General features: G+C 42.1%; 1 protein-coding gene across 1 annotated transcript in view; it reads left to right on the forward strand.

Annotated features, from left to right (window-relative positions):
- Nucleotides 1–272: 272 nt before the first annotated feature.
- The window catches only part of LOC139668021 (glutamate receptor ionotropic, delta-2-like), a 78614-nt gene continuing 58728 nt past the window's right edge, over nucleotides 273–20158 (forward strand). The window contains exons 1-3 of the mRNA XM_071547496.1: nucleotides 273–392; nucleotides 1338–1535; nucleotides 5036–5348. Of these exons, the coding sequence (XP_071403597.1) occupies nucleotides 273–392; nucleotides 1338–1535; nucleotides 5036–5348 (631 nt within the window). The remainder of the gene's footprint in view (nucleotides 393–1337; nucleotides 1536–5035; nucleotides 5349–20158) is intronic.

A 20158-nucleotide genomic window follows, 5' to 3' on the forward strand; every position in this document is an offset into this window, starting at 1 on the left:
ACCTTTTACCGCTCTCTCCTTATGCTGCGTTCAATGTTGCCAAGACATCAGCATTGCCAGACGTCAGTCAACGGCAAACTTTCAGTTGCCATGGTGATTTTGTTATGAACACAGGTGGGACCCAAACGCAGGACACGGACAGGGTGGTGTTGGTAAGGAAAGGTTTTATTGTAAGGGAGGATCTGGATGAGGGGCTGATGGCAGGGAAAGGGATCTGGTGGCTGCAAGGGTGAGTGATGGTAAGGAGGAGCGGGGCTTGGCGTGAGCGTGGGATGAGGGGAAGCGTGGCAGGCAGGGGTAGCTTGGAGGCTAGGAGGTTGCTGGCAGGCAGGCAGGGAGACAAGCAGGAAGACAGGCAGGCGGGTGATGATCCTGGGACACAAGAGAGGCTGGTAAATAACAGGAAACACGAAGAGACAAAGTCACTGGGAGTTTAAACTAGATTTGGCCTTGAAGGGTTAACTACCACTGTGGTTGAAACAACAATCTGGCGAAGAACGGTTGAAGAGCCGGGGTAGATATACTGCAGGCAGATGAGCTGATGAGAGGCAGGTGAGCAGACTGGGAGAGGTGATGAGCCGATTGCAGACAGGTGTGCAGGATGAGCAGAGCCGGGAGCCAGGAGAACGAGGAAGGGAGACCACGGCCACGCCAATACACACACAAACAAAACATAGACAGACAGGGGAGCACTGGGAACACAGGGAAGTGGAGACACAAGGAAACACTAGGGAAGGCCACGGCCGTAACAGATTTTGATAAACAAGAGGTTCAACCATTCCATATGCAATTATTTTTGATACAATGAAAACTGATTCATCAAATAGCATGGTGTCACTATTAATTTTCAATATTTTATTTTACTTATACTTTTACTAGCCCTGCAGGAAATTGAAATAGCCGAGCCAAACCAAAATGTCACAGCTTCATAAGAGCTGCTTTTAAAAAGACGTATCGGTTTGAACACATCGACAACACTCAAATCAGTGTCTCACTGGTGTGTTATCAGCACACCCCAACACATGATGTGTTTCTGCTGCACTCATCAAAAAGTAACCCAGAGACCTGTCTGAAACTACATTCAAATTTACCTTATTGGTGTTTAACTGATGGATGTATTCAGAGTGACAAACAGTTTGATTAAGAATGTGTTGAAAATTACCTCGTTTTTCTGTATAGAATCTTGTCTTGTTGAATCAATCTTTTCCCCCTTCTAGGAGGAGCTGTTGTTGTGGTATCATAGACAGTTCATTAATTGATTGATTGATTGATTGATTGATTGATTGATTGATTGATTGATTGACTTACTGACTGATTGGTTGATCTTTGCCCTACAGGAGGAGCCGTTTGTGATGGTATCAGAGAACGTTCTGGGAAAACCAAAGAAGTACCAGGGCTTCTCCATTGACGTTCTGGATGCTCTGTCCAACTACCTGGGGTTCAAGTATGAGATCTACGTCGCCCCGGACCACAAGTACGGCAGCTTGCAGCCCGACGGACAGTGGAACGGACTGATGGGAGAATTAGTATTTAAGGTGAGGATGTGATAGCGTACATATATGCGCACACACCGACTATAAATACGGCAGTTCGAACAACCTCATGGGTTGGGTGTGTGAGGGTTTAGTGTGAGGAGAATATGCATGAAGAGAGGAGGCCTTCATATGCAAACACACTCACATTCATACACAGGGAGGAGAGGCACGCATGCACGCTAACAGATAATATAGCCTTCCTCTGTTTGAGGCTGCACACAGTCTTGAGTCCTGTAATGGCGTTCCCACGAGAAATCATGTCACTTCAAAAGCAAATATTTGAATTAGCCTACCAGAGGACTGAGTTTAACTCACTTCTTCAAATGGGAAGACACACACACACACACACACACACACACACACACACACACACACACAGGCACAGGCACAGGAGCGCACACAGAGTAACAAGAGCACCATGCAGCCTGAAGTGGATGTGGGGGAAGTGGATCTCCTGTCCTCACCCTGAAGGTGAAGACAGGAGATATCACACGTTGGCAAACTGATTTCTATTAATTTGGCTAGCTTGAAGTAGATTTCAAGTATTTGGCACATAACTACTGGTAGACACTTCAGCAGCCTCAGCGGAAAGTGGAAATGACTTTACTTAAATGAGTGCGAAGCTTTAAAATCACAGAGAGACAGAGAGAGAGAGACAGACGGACAGATGGCAGAGACAGAGAGCGAGTGAGAAGCGAGAAGTAGAAAAGTGGCAATATTTTATTCTGTTGGAGGTTAACACACTATTTTCGGGTCGATTATGCATGACCCCTTGCTGTTTTTTTTTCCATTTCAAAAAGCTTTAGACAGTTTCCAGCAGAGACCAATAGAGACGTTGGCATAGAGTAATGAATATGTTTGTCGTTAAAATCCATCTGTTCTTTCTGGACTGTTTTTGTTCCCTCTGGTATCAGAGTGGTTCTTACAGCAAAGTTATTTCAGATTGTGTAATGAAAGCAAGCAAGAAAGAAAGTGAGTATGTCTCTGTGTGAGTATTCACATTTGAGTTCAGATCTTTCATCTTTACCTCATAATTAATCAAAATGTTGGGACCACGATCCCCTAGAAAAAGTAAGAACTCCCAATATTTGCTGTACTATTGCTTGTAATGTTCCTATGCTCTTTGTGTTTTCCTTTTCTGTAGAAAAGAGAAAGAACAGTTTTCATTGCTACAGAAATGTACAAAAAAAATCACAGCCACATTAAAAGCAATTTGAATACTCCATATGTCAAAAAATGGCCACTGCAGTAAATTGTCTGCAGAATGGAGCTGTGGTATTAAATAGAAGCGAACAGGTATTTACTCCCATTTGATATCATAACATAGAGAAATATCAATAAAGGACTGAAGCAAGATTAAAGGGATATTTCAATTTATTACAACATTGTCACCATTTGAAAAAGCCTTTTGAGTAAACTCAGTGGGAGGTAATTGACTAGCACTGGCTGTCCTTCACCTGTTTGAATTTTTTAGAATAATTAATTAATGTCAGAATGAGGGAAGACGAAGAATCTGACATCCCAAACAAGCTAATAGCAAATCAGACCTTGCAGAAGATTAATGTGTTAAAAATATATGAAAGCTGTAGCAAAGCAAAATATTGCTTCAAAAAAACATAGGCCTACCATTACTTTTAGACATTTCATTAACCATAGAAAGAAAAAGACAATGGGAGAACAGGATTCTTATTAACAGCAATTCAACTGTTCTCATTTCGTCATTTATACGTTTCCATATAATACAAACTCAAACTGTGTGTGTGTGTGTGTGTGTGTGTGTGTGTGTGTGTGCGCGTACGCATACCTGCATGCGTGTGTGTAAAACACCCTTTGATGTCCTCCTGGAATTGTTCCAAGCTGCTAGGTTTTTGTTCTTTCTCCACAGGTCAAGGATGTAATTTATTATCAGCAATGTTTTCTCAGAAGTCTTTCATGCATTAATTTCATTATTTCCTTGTGGCTCTGTGTCAGGTTTAAATACTTCTTTAGACTAGGGTTTCCTTCCCTTGACCTTGTGTGTGTGTGTGTTTGTGTGTGTGTGTGGCGTGCACATGCATGCATTTGTGTTACACACACACCCCAGTGCTAGAGCACACAAAGCGATAGAGAAATGCTTTCAGCACATGCATATTCATGTGTACACAGACAAGCGTGGACTGTAAATGAACAACTGAACACACTCAAATCAAGTAATTTTGTTTCCCCACTAATCGGCAACAAGGTTTATCTCTCTATCAACCCAGTGCCAGGAGGTAATTATTACCCAGAGTGCTCTCTGGCAGTTTTCATGTTGACTGACCACTTCAACGAGCATGGCAATTCATCTCCACACACACACACACACACACACACACACACACACACACACACACACACACACACACACACACCCAACAGACATCCTGCAGGGTTTCTCCTAATATTCTTCTTATGCAGTGTAAGTGACAATTTCTGCACATTTAAGCATTTTGTTTCCTCACTCGACTGTGAAATTAGCAGATTTTTTGCCTACAGTGTATTAAATTTTTGTGTGTTTGTTTTGTTTTGTTTTGTGTGTGTGTGTGTGTGTGTGTGTGTGTGTGTGTTTGTGAGCATATACTCAGTGTGTGGCTCTGGGTGGAGTGTGTGTACAGTACATGTATATGTGGCTGGGGGCCTTAGTAAGTGTTGGCGTACAAAATCACCTCACTTGTTACAGTGAGTTGAATTCATTTGTTCTTTGTAACAAAGAAAACCTCATTATCGCACAAGTTCTTAGTTCGTGTCCTCTCTCTCTCTCACACAGGCACAGATTTCAAACACACACGCACACTCGCACACACACACATACATTATTGTACAACAACATCTTAAATCCTTGTTATGGTACCAGCAGATGTCTACAGCTGCTAGCCAAGCATTGGGGACTGCAAACGTTTTAATTAGCCATCATTGTTTCTGCATGTAAGCTAAGCTCAGCCTATTTTTCTTGGCAATCACACTCACTGACAGCTGTTTTCGGGTTAAACCCTTAATACATAAATAATTAAAAACAGTGATTTGTTGTCCCTTCAAATTCCAAGATACTTTGGTGATGAGAAAGGCAATACAAAATGCTCGTGAGGCGCATCGACACAAAAGCACGGGATGGGTTTTAACAGTGAGAGTTAAAACCACACACACAAACACGTACACTCACATGCATATGTAAACAGACACAAGACTTTGTACTTGATTATGGGTTCTCATGCTTTTTTTGAGAATAGACAATCTACATCACCTTTTTTTAGTATTTTGCATTCTATATTTTAGACAATGGGGAATGTATTGAAGAGGATAGGATTGAAAGCTCTGCTGGGATTCGATCCTGGGACAGTGGGGGGAACAATTATGGTTCCAGAGGCAGGACTTAAGCACTCCTATATCTGGGCTCAAAAGTCCTCATTTTCTAACTGTATTCCATTGTATTACACTGTTCACACTCGCTCAAACTCCTGTCCCCCCTCCTCCCCCCCCTGCAGCGAGCTGACGTAGGTCTTTCCGCCCTGACCATCACGCCTGAGCGGGAGAGCGCTGTGGACTTCACCACGCGCTACATGGATTATTCTGTGGGCGTTCTGCTGCGCAAGGCCGAGCGCACCGTGGACATGTTCGCCTGCCTGGCGCCCTTCGACCTGTCGCTGTGGGCATGCATCGCGGGCACCGTGCTCCTGGTCGGCATCCTGGTGTACCTGCTCAACTGGCTCAACCCGCCCCGGCTGCCCATGGGGTCCGTCTCCTCGACAACGCTGTACAACTCCATGTGGTTCGTGTACGGGTCCTTCGTACAGCAAGGTAAGTCAGAGGTGGGAAACAGGGATGGAGGGAGCGGGAAGAGGGAGGGGTAATGTGAAGGAGGAATGTATAATGATGGATGGATGGATGGATGGATGTGTACCACCCATCAGTTCACTCGTTTCACAAGTCTGTATAACATCATACAGTTTGGATCCTTTCAAAAATGTAAAAGATGGAGGAAGGATAGAATAAAGGATAAAATTGCAAATGCAACCTGATGTCTAAAAATTCAATGGTGATTGTCTTCTGGGTCTCAGACGAGTGTGGATTGACCTTTCGTGTTTGAGCACAATACTCAAGTGAGGACAAAAAGGAGGAGAGATTTTGTTCCACATGGAGAGAGTGGAGGATAATGACCTCATCCTGGATACCTACCCAAGACTTTTCAGAATCCATTGGGCTGTGCTCAGGTATGGAGATCAGACAATTGACACCTTGGGAAGGATTAAAGTTTAATCAGTGCAGGAATAGAACCATGACAGGCAGAGGAAAGGGCAGAGGAAACACGAAAAAAAAAGAAAAAAGGATCGACTAGAATCATCACAACGGATGGGAAAATGTGTGTGAGTATGTGTGTGGGGAAATGTGTGTGGGTATGCTGTATGTGCATATGTGTTTTTGCAAGAATGTATGTGATATGTGATGTGTGTGTGTGTGTGTGTGTGTGTGTGTGTGTGTGTATGAAAGAGATAGAACGTGATTGATTATGCTCTCACGCACTCGTTTGCACATTCCTGTTTATGCATGTGTGGTTTGAGGTAAAATAAATGAGCGACTATAAGTGCTGTTTTCTTCTGAGTGCTGTTTGCACTTGCTCTCATGCTCCGGGACTCGCAATAGTTAATTTTTTAAGCTACATTAATTATGCAAATTTTGGGAGGAATGATTTTTTAAAGTTGCTTGTGAAATATTTCAGGCCTTGAATAAGCAACTGATGAGCATTCCACCGTTCGGTAAATAATCCTCCATCTTGTGCTGCAGCTAATGGTGGTAATGATGATGATGATACATGCTAATTGCTGTTTGATATTCGCAATCGTTTCTCTTTTTAGCTGTAATTAACATTTTAGTCATGGCATCATTAGAGAGAGCGAGAGAAAGAGAGAGAGAGAGAGAGAGAGAGAGAAAGAGACAGAGAATGAGTGAAAAAGGAAATGTAATACTTCAAGAGCGGGTCGTCCTTTGTGTGTGTATGTATGCGTATATATCATTCTGTGTTGTGTGTGTATATGGAAATGTGTGTGTGTGTGACATCAGGTACTTACTGTACGTGTGAGAAGAGCAGTGCCTCGGCCACAGATAATTACTTTCTGATTTGCTAGCCAGAAAACATTTCTCACATAATTAACTGAGCATGGGAACAGACTACTACCACAGGGCTAAGTGGGGCTGACCTTCACTGGCTTTAATAGTCACCGGCAGTGTGCTTTACTTTCATACTAGCAATCATTTTGTAAGAGTAGGCTCCGTATCAACTTTTTCAAATGGTGGATAACCAGTGTTGGGAATAACGCGTTACAAAGTAGCGTGTTACTGTAATTACACTACTTTTGGCAGTAACTAGTAATGTAACAAATTACTTTTTCAAATTAATAACGCAATTACAATTACTGAAATTTAAATGGGCTCGTTACTCGTTACTGGATCATCCGGTTTATGATCATCCGACTTTGCGTGGCGCAAGTGAATCAAAAGACAACCAACCTCCCTGGAGACTTTATTTCACAAAAGCGACTAGTGACAAATCTGCCGTCTTTTTCTGACCATGGGAAGCAATGTTAATGTGTTGAATCCCAAAGCATTTGCCAATAAATTGGTACGGCTGATGCCGGTTTTCTCTACTTGCTTGTCTAATCCAGAAAGTCTGATGATCACAGCGCTTCCCACAGCAGGGGCCGTAGGATAGGGTCCACTTGTAATTTTTACCGGCGTACGCCGAAACTGGCCCGAGTGGGCGGAGTCGGCACTTATATTAAAACGGGCTACTCCGCGGCGTGCATAACAAGTGCAGCATTAGGCTATATATTGATATGCAAATTATCGTATGACATCATCTGGCAGCCAATAGCTACTTTCCTTGGAAAGTGATATCATCATAGTGATAATGGGTACAATGATAGATAAAATTTGACAGTTGTCTTGTCCCACACTAAAATAATATAGCTATGTGTAATAAGAGAATTGAAGCAGACATTTAAAAGTAACGCAAAAGTTACTTTCCCTAGTAACTAATTACTTTTATTATGCAGTAATTGGTAAAGTAATTAAATTACTTTTTGAGAGAAGTAACTAGTAACTGTAACTAATTACTAATTTTCAGTAACTTGCCCAACACTGTGAATAACTCATTTTGGAATGAAACTCTTCAATTGAAACTATATCTTGACTGACAAATCATGAACTTATTCCAAAAAAAAGGATCAAATAAAGGTTTAGAAAGTCAGTGGTAGATATGCACACACACACACACACAGAACTCTTAAATTCATAGTGTCTGCCATTCTCACAGCACCTCTAGAGGCATAACGCCCCAAACCTTTCTGCTTCACCCTGAAATATTACCCTTAGGGAGAATTGATTCAGAGGCAACCACACACATGCGCACCCACAGCAGGAGGGAGCTGGAGATGAGTGATATGGATGAATAGTCAAACATGACACCAGAATTTTGCTTTTAGCTTGTATCACTTTAGCTGAGAGAGAGAGGAGAGAGAGAGAGAAAGAGAGAGACAGAGAGATAGAGAGAAACACAGAGAGAGTTTATAAGATAGAGATGCAAAGGAGGAATTACACTGATTTCTCTCCCCTCTCTCACTCCCTAATTTGTCCCTTCCTCCCTCCCTCATTTTTCTCTTCCTTTCTCCTTCTCTTCTCTCCCTTCCTAATTTTTTTGCCATCTGCTTCCCTTTCATTTCTTCCCATTTATCTTACTTCCTCCCCATTCTCTCCTGTCTGTCCCTTCTCTTTTTCATCCTCCTTATCCCCCCCACACCCCCGCTCATCAGGGACACAACAAGGCACCAACACATTGGCTGTCTATTTACAACTTCACCCTCACCATAACTCTCTCAGTCTGGCCTCTGGTGTGTGTGTGTGTGTGTGTGTGTGTCTGCATGCGCGCGCTATGTGCTGAGGCCAACTGGAGGCTACTGGAGGCTGCAATGGAAAAAAATAATGTCTATACTCCATAAACTCTGTCTAATTGGTCTCAAGGAGAGAGAGAGACAGCAAGAGAGAGAAGCGGGGGGGGGGGGGGGGGGGGGCGCTGCATCTGCAGCTGCAGTGCCAAAATATACTAGTAGAAATCTTTGGATTTGGTGTTTTTACTCATTTTTTAAAGGACAAATCAACTGCAACAGAGTACTCTTTGAACAAAACAGCACTTCAGGTTGAAGCAACTTTGAAAGAAAAAATATTAAAGAATTGCTCACAGAAATAGTCTAGAGATGTGCAAAACGAATATTAAAAAAAGAAAACAAAAAAGGAAATTCTTCCACATATATCCAAAATATCCTTTGCCCAGTAATTGTGAATCACCATTAGTCCTGATTAAAGGCTGTGATTGTTTACTTCCAAACTTTGAAGAGTCTTTTAGTTGATGCTCTTATCCAGAGCAACATACAATGAGTGCAACAGTAGAATACACCTAAATTCATACAACACTAACATTACAATCAACCATCATTAAAGGGTGCAAGAGTCAGAGTCTCGGTGTCCTGGCAATAGATTTAACAATATATTCCTGTGACCTTAGGAAGATGATGCATGATAGAGAAGGGTCAGGTAACAAATAAGAGCTGGAGACAGATGTGCAAGTAATGCTGGAGAGGGAAGACATGAGAGAGAGGGATATGATTCAAGGGGGACAAGAGGACATGAAGTATTTCTTGAAGAGATTAATCTTCAGCGTCCAAGACAGTGTTGCTCTTCTGCCCTCGCTGTGGTGGGAAGGTCATTCTAACATTTTCGGAGCCAGGAGGGAGAAGAGTCGAGGCTAGGAGGAGCAATCACCAGGTTACATTATCAGGACAGCTAAGCAGTCAGCAGAGTGCAGGGAATGAGCTGGTATTTCCTGGATGGACCAGGGCCTGGTGGTATGGGGATGTGGACCCCTTTGCAGTCTTGTACACCAGCATCGGGATTTTGGATTCGATATGAGCCTGCACAGGCAGTCAGTGGAGGGAGTGCAGGCGGGGGGGCGACATGGGAGAATTTTGGAGGGTTGAAAACAAGACGGCCTGCAGCATTTTGGATGAGTTGCAGGGAGTCTGGTCAGGAGGGAGTTGCAGTAGCCCAGACAGAAGATGACTAAAGCTTTAACAAGGAGCTGGGCAGACATCCTGGTGAGGAAGTGCCTGCTTCAGTCAGTGTTGTAGATGCTTATAAACCGGCAGGATCAGGTGCATGCTTGAAAGGAAAAAGGCCTTTGTGAGAGGACACATATGTCATTATACAAGGTGGGGAATGATAGTGCTATTCATTGCTGAAGATGATAAGTCTGTAAAGTGGATTACACTGCACTGCAACATATGATATTGGAGGCAGAGTATAATCCATAAATGAATTAAAGTCAGTGCTTTACAACAACACAGTTGCAAGGAATTGCTGTACAGAGGCAGTATTATGAACAAACATAAAGTGAAAGAAAGAAAATTAACAAAAAGGGTAACAACAAAACAAAAACTAATTCTTAAATAAAGTCTTAAGCATATTCTTAAAAATGGATAAGGACTCGACTGACCTATTGTAGAGGGGGAAAGAATTACACTGTTTGGGAGCCACTACTGCAAAAGCATGGTCACCTTTCCGAACTTATCTCGGCACTAACAAATCCCCCGGTCAGGTGACCTAAGGAATTTGGAAGAGTCGCGGGAGCACAGGAGCTCAGAGATTTAGTCTGGGGCTAGACCATGTAAGGCTTTGAAAACAAACAGCAAACAACATTTTAAACACAATTCTGACCCTTTCAGGGAGCCACTGTAGTGAAACTTAAACTGGAGTGATGTGGGTTCTCCTATTGGAGCCTGTCAGAAGCCTAGCAGCGGTACTTTTGATGAGCTGAAGAAGAGAAAAAGAGGCGTCCCTGATACTGATACTTTTACATCAATATTACAGTCGCTAAGTTTCTGATTGTTAGATTTTAATATACATATAACAGTGTCGTCCATGTAGCAATGAAAGGAAATATTGTATTGGCAAATCATTTGACCAAGAGTGAGCATATAAATAGCAAAGAGAATGGGACCAAGTATAGAACCCTGGGGCACGCCACAGGGTACGGGTGCCATGGAAGAGGATGAATTTCTTATAGATACAGAAAAAGTTATTTCTGAAATATAAGAACGGAACAAATCAAGGGCAATGCTAGTGAAACTGGATGTAATGGTCATCTGTATCAAAAGCCACACTGTGTCCAGTGTCCAGTACCTGTAATTTGAAATTGGTCATTAGAGACCCTCAAGAGAATGGATTCTGTGCCATGGAGTGCCCTAAACCGTATGTACCGATCAAGGAATGATACCAGTTGTAAGTAAATTGCCTTCTCCTGTACTTCTTTAGTACTAAGACAGTTTTGAAATGGGTCTAAAATGATTGGGAACATTCGGTTCTAAATTAGGTTTCTTTAGGAGAAGCTGAACAATGGTGTCTTTAAAACAAGATGGAACAAGGCCAGAGGCTAAATTGCTGTTGATAATAGACAGGATACTGGGGCCTATAACAGGGAAACAGGGATCTCTTTGATGAGCCTTGTAGGAATTATATTAAGAGAACAAGATAGGATTCACATGGGAGATAATTTCTTCAAGCAGTGTGAAAGTGATGGGTTTGAACGATGCAGCATTTACAGAGGGAATAGACAAATTCCTTTGCGTGCGTGGGTGTGTGTGTGTGTGGGGGGGGGGGTGACAATCTAATATATTTTACCTTACTAATGAAGAATTTCAGGAATTCTTCACACCTTGATTGGGATAGCAGATCAGATTATGTTATTGTGTTTGAATCATCTGGTGAATTCTATTAAAAAATGTAGCAGGTGGTAATAATGCAATCAATTGATAATGCATTTCATCAAAAGCAAATCTAGTGCTGCAAGTGCTACAAGACAAACTTAATTATAAGCAAAAAAAACTCCCAAAAAATACCAGGAAGAAAAAAGCCAAAAAATAGCAGTAAAAGCAGTGGAAAGATAATTCAGCAGTTCAAATAAAAATGCTTTGCTAGTGTAGAGAGAGGTTTGTAGGCCAGTTTTAACAAAGTGCCCCAGGTCTGAGGTGCCCTCAGGTGATGGTCGGGCAGTGTGTTCCACAGGCGGGGAGCATCTGCAACAGATTACATTTTCAAACTAACTGTGCCTACTGCGATACTCTTTTCAGTGTCATTTTTCATTTTTTCGGTGCGAAGCGGCACTCTTTCAGCGGGAGGAAAGCCGAAGCGGCCGCCGCTGTCAAATGGACTGTGAACTGTGTTGTAATTGAATTGTGCAAACATGCAAAGTCAAAGGAAACATCTCTGCTGAAAAAATTACCTGTGTGGGAGGGAGGCAAGCACTCTTATGCAAGGCAGACTAGTTGAAGAGAGAGAGAATTGAACAGAGAGAGACGGAGTGAGAGCGAGGACACCTGGTGCCCTGTTCCTCCATCCCAATCTCTTTCCTCTCCACTGGGATGTTACTGTGAAGAGATTTGGGTTTTAGAGTTTCCATACCTCCCTGTCTCCCCCCATCCCTCTGTCCATCTCTCCACCTCTTCTCTGTCCTGTCCTGTCCTGACTCCTATGTTTAGCCTGCAGTGTAGGAGCTGAAGTAGAACAGTCAAAAGCAAAACTCTAGTGTCATGTTGAATATTTGTCTTCCCCAACTCTCTCTCACTTGCTTTCTCCCATTCTCTCCTAATTAATGTCTTAGTCAGTAGGAGACGAAGGAGGCTTGTGGAGAAAAAGACTGGTGTGTGTGTGTGTGTGCGCGCATGTGTTGTTTCCTCATAGGGATGTACCCGAATCCGAATACGTTATTCGGGAAAGCACAAATATTGCGATGGAAACAGATATTTCTTCTACCCGAAGTTGCTCGTTATTATTCGAGAAAAAAAAAAAGCCATGATTGACATGTCTGTGCGTCAGCCATTATGTTTCTTCACATCGATTCATATCATTGTGGATGGCCACAAGATAAAAATGCCCATTCTGTTTGCAACATAGGACTTTGATTTCACTAACTAGTCGTTTCATTTACTACACATTATTGAAAAGTGATCGCTATTCTGTAGTCGCCCCCACCGAGTCAGGTGCGGGAGCTAGCGAGACAAAAGCCTGGTGTGGCAGCTGGATTTCTTTCAAACCTCCACAACCTATACATCAAAATGAAGCTTAGAACCTGTAGTTCAGCACACACACACACACACACACACACACACACACACACACACACACACACACACACACACAGTCAGGGCCATAGGCCATAATCAGCGCTTTCATCTTTACTTCTGCTCCTTCAAACTCTCTCTCTCTCTCTCTCTCTCTCTCACTCACTCACTCACTCACTCTCTCTCTCTCTCTCTCTCTCTCTCTCTCTCTCTCTCTCTCTCTCTCTCTCTGTCTCTCAGCTATGTTGGAGACTGAGAACCATCCCTCCCTCCTCCTGCAATTCATCCCTCCGTCCCTCAGCTCTCTCCATCGCTTACTCACTGCTGAGTTTTCTCAATGTGAATTGGGTTCACATTCAACCCCCCACCCCACCCTCTCTCTCTCTCTCTGTGTCCCCGTCATTATCTCTCTTTCTGCTGTGCCATCCTGCTGGGAATCCGGTCTTATCTCTCTATCATCGTTTCCCTACTCTCTCTCCCTCTCCTTTCCTCCCTCCCTCCTTCCCTCTCTTTACGACTCTAATCCATTATCCCAGTCTAATGGCTCTGTTGTGCTGCTGCGAAGTGGACCCGAACTTTAGGACACCCATCCCTCCTGACCCTGCGCCTCTATCTCTCCATCTATCCTCTCTCTTTTCCTCCCTCTGTCCCGCTCACAATGCCTTTCCCACTACAGAGATGTGCCACTGTGAAAAGAGACCGGCTCTCAGCAGTTCAATTAAATTCATCTCTCTCTCGCTCTCTCTTTCTCTCTCTCCTTCTCCGCTCTCTCTTTCTGTCACAGCTGCTTTCCTTCCTTTCCCTTTTTCTCTCCATCTCGAGAGATCTCACAGTTAGTATCTCTTCATACCTCCCACCCTGCTTTTCTTGCCCTCTATTTCTCCATCACTTTCTTATTGCTCAGTTGTGCCACTGTGAAGAGGTCTGGCTCTTACTAGTTCAACTACATCCCGTCCACATACCTCTCTCCTGATATACCTCCTTTCAACTCTCCCACTCCATTCAGCCATCTATCCATCCATCTATCAGCCATCCATCCACCCCTCCCTCCTTCCCCTACCTAGTGTTGACAGGTCAAATTGTGTCACCCCTGCAGTTAAGATATTAGGTCTTTCTCAATAAGTGTTCTAGTGGGTTCCCATTGATGTGTTTGACAAAATATCTAAAGGCCAAAATGTGTTACCAAAGAAAATATGATGCTGATAAGATGGAGGATGGATAAAGATCCCAGAAGTTTATCGGCCAACCAATGATGCATCGGATGGTGACGAGAACGAATGGGAAACCCCAAGATTTAACTATAGTACAAAGCCAGTTGAAACAGCTGGGGAAATGAACAGCTATGCATCTTAACTGATCAAGCAACATCAAGCACACAGTCTATATCAAACTGTAAAGGTGCATTTGCTGTTCTTGTGTTTTCATGAAGTTTGACCTCTCCACGACAACTTGGGAAGCACATCCTCCACAAGGACACAAGTGTCGAGTTTTGGGTTTCTTGGATCTGTTGATCAACTTCTGTTTTCCACTTCTTTCCTCACTTGATTCTCTCCATCATCCAACCTCTTTTTTGAACAATTTAGACTGGTCACACTGTAATACTCTCAGTACAGACAGAAAGAGAGAGAGAGCGAGGGAGAAATAAAGAAACAGAGAAAGAGAGATACTGAGCTCTGACTTATCAGTGCCATACAGAACTGAGGCCCAACACACACACACACAAACAGACACAGACACACACACACACACACACACACACACACACACACAAAGCTCGGCAAGGTGTGAAGTGACCATAGCTGCTTTTTAGAAACATCTCCATCGGACTCAGAGAGAGAGGGAGACAGAAAGAGAAACACAGGGACAGAGGCACACACAAAATACAAATACAAAACTTCAAATAACCATGGAATCACATACAATATAATTTGATGCAATGAAGCAGCGAGCGCATGTTTCTGATAAATGTTTTGTTTTCCCATGAATCAGGAGATTGTAGATTGAAGTTTTGTTGTCTTTCATTCGTTCACTTTTGCTGTCTTTCATTCTGAATACCAGCCTTATTCAAATTTATAAATTCATTCAGATAATCTTTCTAAATTCTGAGGATGCAAGCTCTTTGGTTGCCATGACCCATTAGTTAATTTAATAACTTTACTCCTTCCCATTTGGCATTTCATAATATTTTTCATGAGTTTGGATTTTATTTGAAAGTTTTATATAGACTTGGCCTAATACTGAGTTTGATAGCATCATGACTCAGTTCTTACTGAATGAAGTACATACAGTATACCGAGGATGATTTATGCTACTAATCTTCAATGAATGGAATACACACATACTTTTTAAACTGGAATGCATGTTTCAGTTCTCTGGCTGTCTAACCACACAAACATCAGCCAATTTCATGCTAAATGAATGGGAGTCGCCCCCTTTCAACCAAAAGCTTATTGTTGTTTATTAGACTGATTTTAGATGTGCATTAGTATGATGCATTAGTAGTGGCAAAATTTTGCTAATGTTTAAACCTAACATTCCAGCTTCACCTGACTCTAAAGTATTCTCAGGCCAAAGGAAAAATCAGAAATTGACCTTTAACTAAGACGGCAGCAGCTGTTAAGTAAAATGTGAGACATCAGCCAGCATACAGTTGCACATAAAAACCTACTGAATCTGTTAAAAGACCATTACAGATTTAATTTATTTCATACATTTTGTGTGCTACACATGTACATGCACATGAACATTGTCCTCAAGAGTTTAAATTCTTGATGGGAAAGAAGCTCTTAACAACTTTCTTAACCTATATTTACTCACAATATGAATCAAACTTGCAAACGTAATTGCAAACATGACATTTTTACAGCTTCAAAATATATTACAAACCAAAGTTCATCTCTCCCTACTGTTTGTCTTTGTACTAAGAGGCCGGTCAACCAATTGGAAAATGAAAATGTGTCTCGTGTCTATGTTATGATTTTAGTCATAGGGCAACAGATTTGGCCTTCAACTTTAATTACCCTTCTTCTCTCCTACTGATTGAGCTACAGCCACCAGCTAAAGCTCTGTTTCATATCACCCAGCATGTTTGCTTTATACATGTCAGTAATGTATAGTGCTCTCTCTCTCTCTCTCTCTCTCTCTCTCTCTCTCTCTCTCTCTCTCTCTCTCTCTCTCTCTCTCTCTCTCTCTCTCTCTCTCTCTCTCTCTCTCTCTCTCTCTCTCTCTCTCTCTCTCTCTCTCTCTTAAATGTTTGATCATGCTGGTTAAGTTGCATGAACACATGATCTCCTGCTGTTTGACTACAGTAAATGTCACACTCAGTTTGAGACCAAGGAGAAGAGAGAGTGACAGAGACAGATAGACAGAGACAGACAGAGAGAGAAATAAACCACTAACAGTTGGAGAGCAACAGAAACCTTAAATTGAATACATTATAATGTTCATTATAATGTTCCTAGGCTGCAGCCATTTTATGTGCTGCACATATGATGCATTTTGCCGTGCTGACAGTCGTGATGTTAACTGATAATGCATCGTGCCTTTATACCTCCCATGCAAATAGTTCACACCTGTCTAAACAGCTTTGCTCACCTTGTTCTACCCAGATTTTTCCACCGGAGAGTCAGCGAAGCTGCAGCCAACAGACCAGAGTCAGTAATGACGAGGTTTGTTTAATTGTAATAGAAGCACAACCATTTTAGAGTTGTGTTTCTCGCTGTTGTTAACTGCCTCGGATAAACAGACTGGGCATACTGCCACTGAGTGAATTCAATTTATTTCCCAATGAATAAGTTGCAAAGGTCACGCTTTGAGCAGAGTGCAGCTGGAATAAACAATAGATCTAATTGCTTCTTGATGGATGTTACTGTGTTCACAGTTACATTAGTTTCAATGAGGTATTCTAACAATGGTAACAACATGTTTTGTGGGTATCTGAAGGATAAATGTAGAAACTTGTGCCTGACAAAGAAAAATAAAAGACTACAAATAGATTTCAAAAGGTCAACACATCCTTTTAACAGAGAAATCACTTTTTAAATACAATTCTACCTGCTCAAGACAGATAAGACATGGGGAATGATACAACCTTTGATCAGCAGTTGTCAAAACAGAGATAACGCCTAGAGTGTTATCCATTGTTTGATTGTTTTTTTTTTGTTTTTGTTTTTTTAATATTCAACAAAAGGCATGACAACAAATGTAAACACCTGTTTTCCCTCAATAGTCCCTCAGTTTTAGAGTGAATTTTGATATTTCCAGGGTTTCCATGTGATAATTTATGTTAACAAAGGATATACCCACCTACCAAACTCAAAACACCCCACCCAGAGAATAACCCTGTGTTTCTGAGCCCAGGACAGGAGTTCCTCGTTACTTATCAGACAAGACAAGGAGTTTGTGTTCCGTAGCCATTGGTGACAATTGGATCTAGAAACCTGTTACAGCAGGATCTGTCCCACTGCACACTGAGATACTGGTGAGATATTAAGAAAAGACAGATGAATGCTGTGGAAAGAGATATAAATGGAAGGGGAGAGACAGAGAGAGAGACAGAGAAAGAGAGAGAAGGAGGAAGACAAGCAGACAAGTCAGTCAAAAGACATAAAACAGTGGGAGAGCAGAGTGCTGCACACCTTGTTAGACACCTTGTTAGTGTTCAGCCAGTCTGCTGTTGTCCGCTGAGTATGGACTAGACAATAAAAGAGGAGGTTAGAAAGAAAAGTGGAGTGGCTTATGCAGTTACAGTGGTCAAAACAGTGTGAGAACATAGTGCTGTAGCTTGTTATATCTGGAAAGAGGTACACCCCGAGACACGCAGAGAGTGGACAGGAGAGGAAAAGAGACAGATAGAGAGAGGCAGAGACAGAAAGATGTAAGCCTAAAGTGGTCAAGATGGTGTCACAACCGCATGATAACATGTTGCCGTACCTTATTATGTCTGCATCAATCATGGTACACACATATAGGGCATTAGCAGGATATGATGAAGGTTTAATGTTCTGCCTGGCTGTTCTGTAGCGGGATCCACTGCACACTGACCATCGTAACAGAGGGAAGGCTAGATGAAAGGACAAATCGAACAAAATAAAGTGAGATTGAGAGGAGGGAGAGAGAGAAAGAAAGATAGAAGGGGGGATAAATGCATTATATGTGTCATCAATACAACCAGATGGTGCAAGAGAATGCAGTTCTAACTTAGAATAGCTAAATCGATAGCATCATATTTTATTTTATCTGGAGAAAGACATACTAAAGTCTGAACAAACTGAGCAACTTTTTTTTGCTGTTGTGATTGTTTTAACATATTTCCAATTGGCAGTAAAATTGCTACACTACTGACTTTGGTTATATTTACATTGAATATAGTATCTCTTTTATAAGCTGATATGTGACTATTTATATCCACAACAGCTGTATTATGTCTTTCTGTCTGTTTTTTTGTTCTTCATTCATTCATTCATTCATTCATTCATTCAGTCATGAAACTGGTCACCAAACTATAGGGACAGGGTGTGTGGGCGTAGTTGTGTGTGTGTGTGTGTGTGTTGCTGTTGTGTGGTTTTGTTAAACTAACCAGGTCTTACACATTTTTCCCCGTCACCTGCTGCAGTGGTTACACACACACTCACACACAAACACATACACACACACACACACATGCCTACACACACACACCACCATCAGTTACACTGCTGTGAAACTAGTGTCAGCTCTGACATCTTATTTGTTTTGCCGCTTAGAGCCATGGCCACAGGAGACAGGACCTGTGTGTGTGTGTGTGTGTGTGTGTGTGTGTGTGTGTGTGTCGTGTGTAAATGTGACTAACCATGTGCAGTTGCATGTGTGTGACTGTGTGTGTGTGTGTGTGCACTTCATGATGTTTTTTTTGCCAGGATTTCAGCAATAAGTTGCCTAAAGGTATATTGTCTGTGGGGAAACATTAGTTTTCATTGCAACAGAAAAATGTGAAGACCACAAGCAGGGGAAAAAACATTTCTAGGAGGGAAAGGGAGGGGGACAGCATGGCAAATTACACGTTATTGTTGGTCTCTAGGGAGAAAGAGAAGGAGAGAAACTGAGAGGGAGGAAAAGAGCGTTGAGAAGTGTACAGTATGTGGAATTTATTCTCTAAAGAGAAGAGAGAGAGCGACAGAGAGAGCATTTGTTAAAGCTATTCCCTGAAGGCTTGCTTATAGCGCTATGCTTTTTCACATTTTACCTGTCTAATCTGTGGAAATAAGGGCCACTTTACTGCCTAATCAAATTAGCCACAAATGCAATTATTCACTCTAACTTGCCAACCAAAATTACAAAAAATAAAAATTTAAACCAGCCTCACTTCTAATTCATTAGGACTTCAATTGATTTCCATTCTTTTTAACTGAGTTTGAATAATTAATGTTGTTCTGAACCTTGTACTTATAACTCATATCTGTTCTGACAAAATAACAATTCAACCTCATGACAGAGGAACAAGAAAAAGAGAGGAGGAGGAGGGGTTTACTGAGACAGAGAGATGGCAGAGAGACAGGGAACGTGAGAGCCAAAAAAAAAGATAGATAGATAGAGAGAAACTTTGTAGAGACAGTGAGAGCGCAACTTGTGGTGATGAGGTGTCAGAAAAACGGGGTGAGAGAGCGAGAGACAGAGAGTCGCTGTCATCCATCGCCTCTGTCCTCCGAGTGTTGCTTTGGAGACGGGGGCGGAGAAGTGAAACTGTTGTTTTCTAGCCACCACAAAAGACAAGGATGACTGACAACGCTGCACTGATGTGTGCCAGTGTGTGTGTGAAGAAGTGTTTTTATGTGTGCGCTCTGGCATGTGGGTATGTGTGTGACTGCACATTTTACGTTTTTTACGATTACTATTTCATCGTGCAGAATAGGGCCGTGGTATCTTAGAGCAACAGCAGTTCAACAGTTCATCTTTTCTCTCTCTCTCTCTCTCTCTCTCTCTCTCTCTCTCTCTCTCTCTCTCTCTCTCTCTCTCTCTCTCTCACTCACACATACACACATATTGATATACCTGTGAGGACCACATTCATTCCATTCCATTACACCTGACCTCAACCTTAAACCTGCAATAAGCGATATCAGACCTTATAACCAACCCTGAAACTGTGTGCTATGTGGAGATTTAATTGCTAGATTTAATTAACTAGCTTGGCTCCTCCCTTGCTGTTAAAAAGCGGCCCTCACCCCCTCCCATTCCTGATGATTTTCAGGGAGTAAACTAGTGAACTTGCTACCTACCTCTTCACTTATCATTGTGGGACATGTAACCGTCAGTGGGAGAAAGATCTGGACACTTCTCTATAGCTACGTTTAGCTTTGCTATTAGCCTTTATGCACAGTGCTTTGTAAAGTTTGTTCTTGGTAGGCTCTCTGTAGTGCGGTGGCTTTGCTGTGTGTTATTTACAAATGTGTTGCGATTTCTGTC

Source organism: Centroberyx affinis, unplaced genomic scaffold (assembly GCF_046629955.1).
Source record: "Centroberyx affinis isolate AG114_WGS23_722 - 3 ecotype Tasmania unplaced genomic scaffold, CSIRO-AGI_Caff_v1 ptg005956l_1, whole genome shotgun sequence".
NCBI lineage: Eukaryota > Metazoa > Chordata > Actinopteri > Beryciformes > Berycidae > Centroberyx > Centroberyx affinis.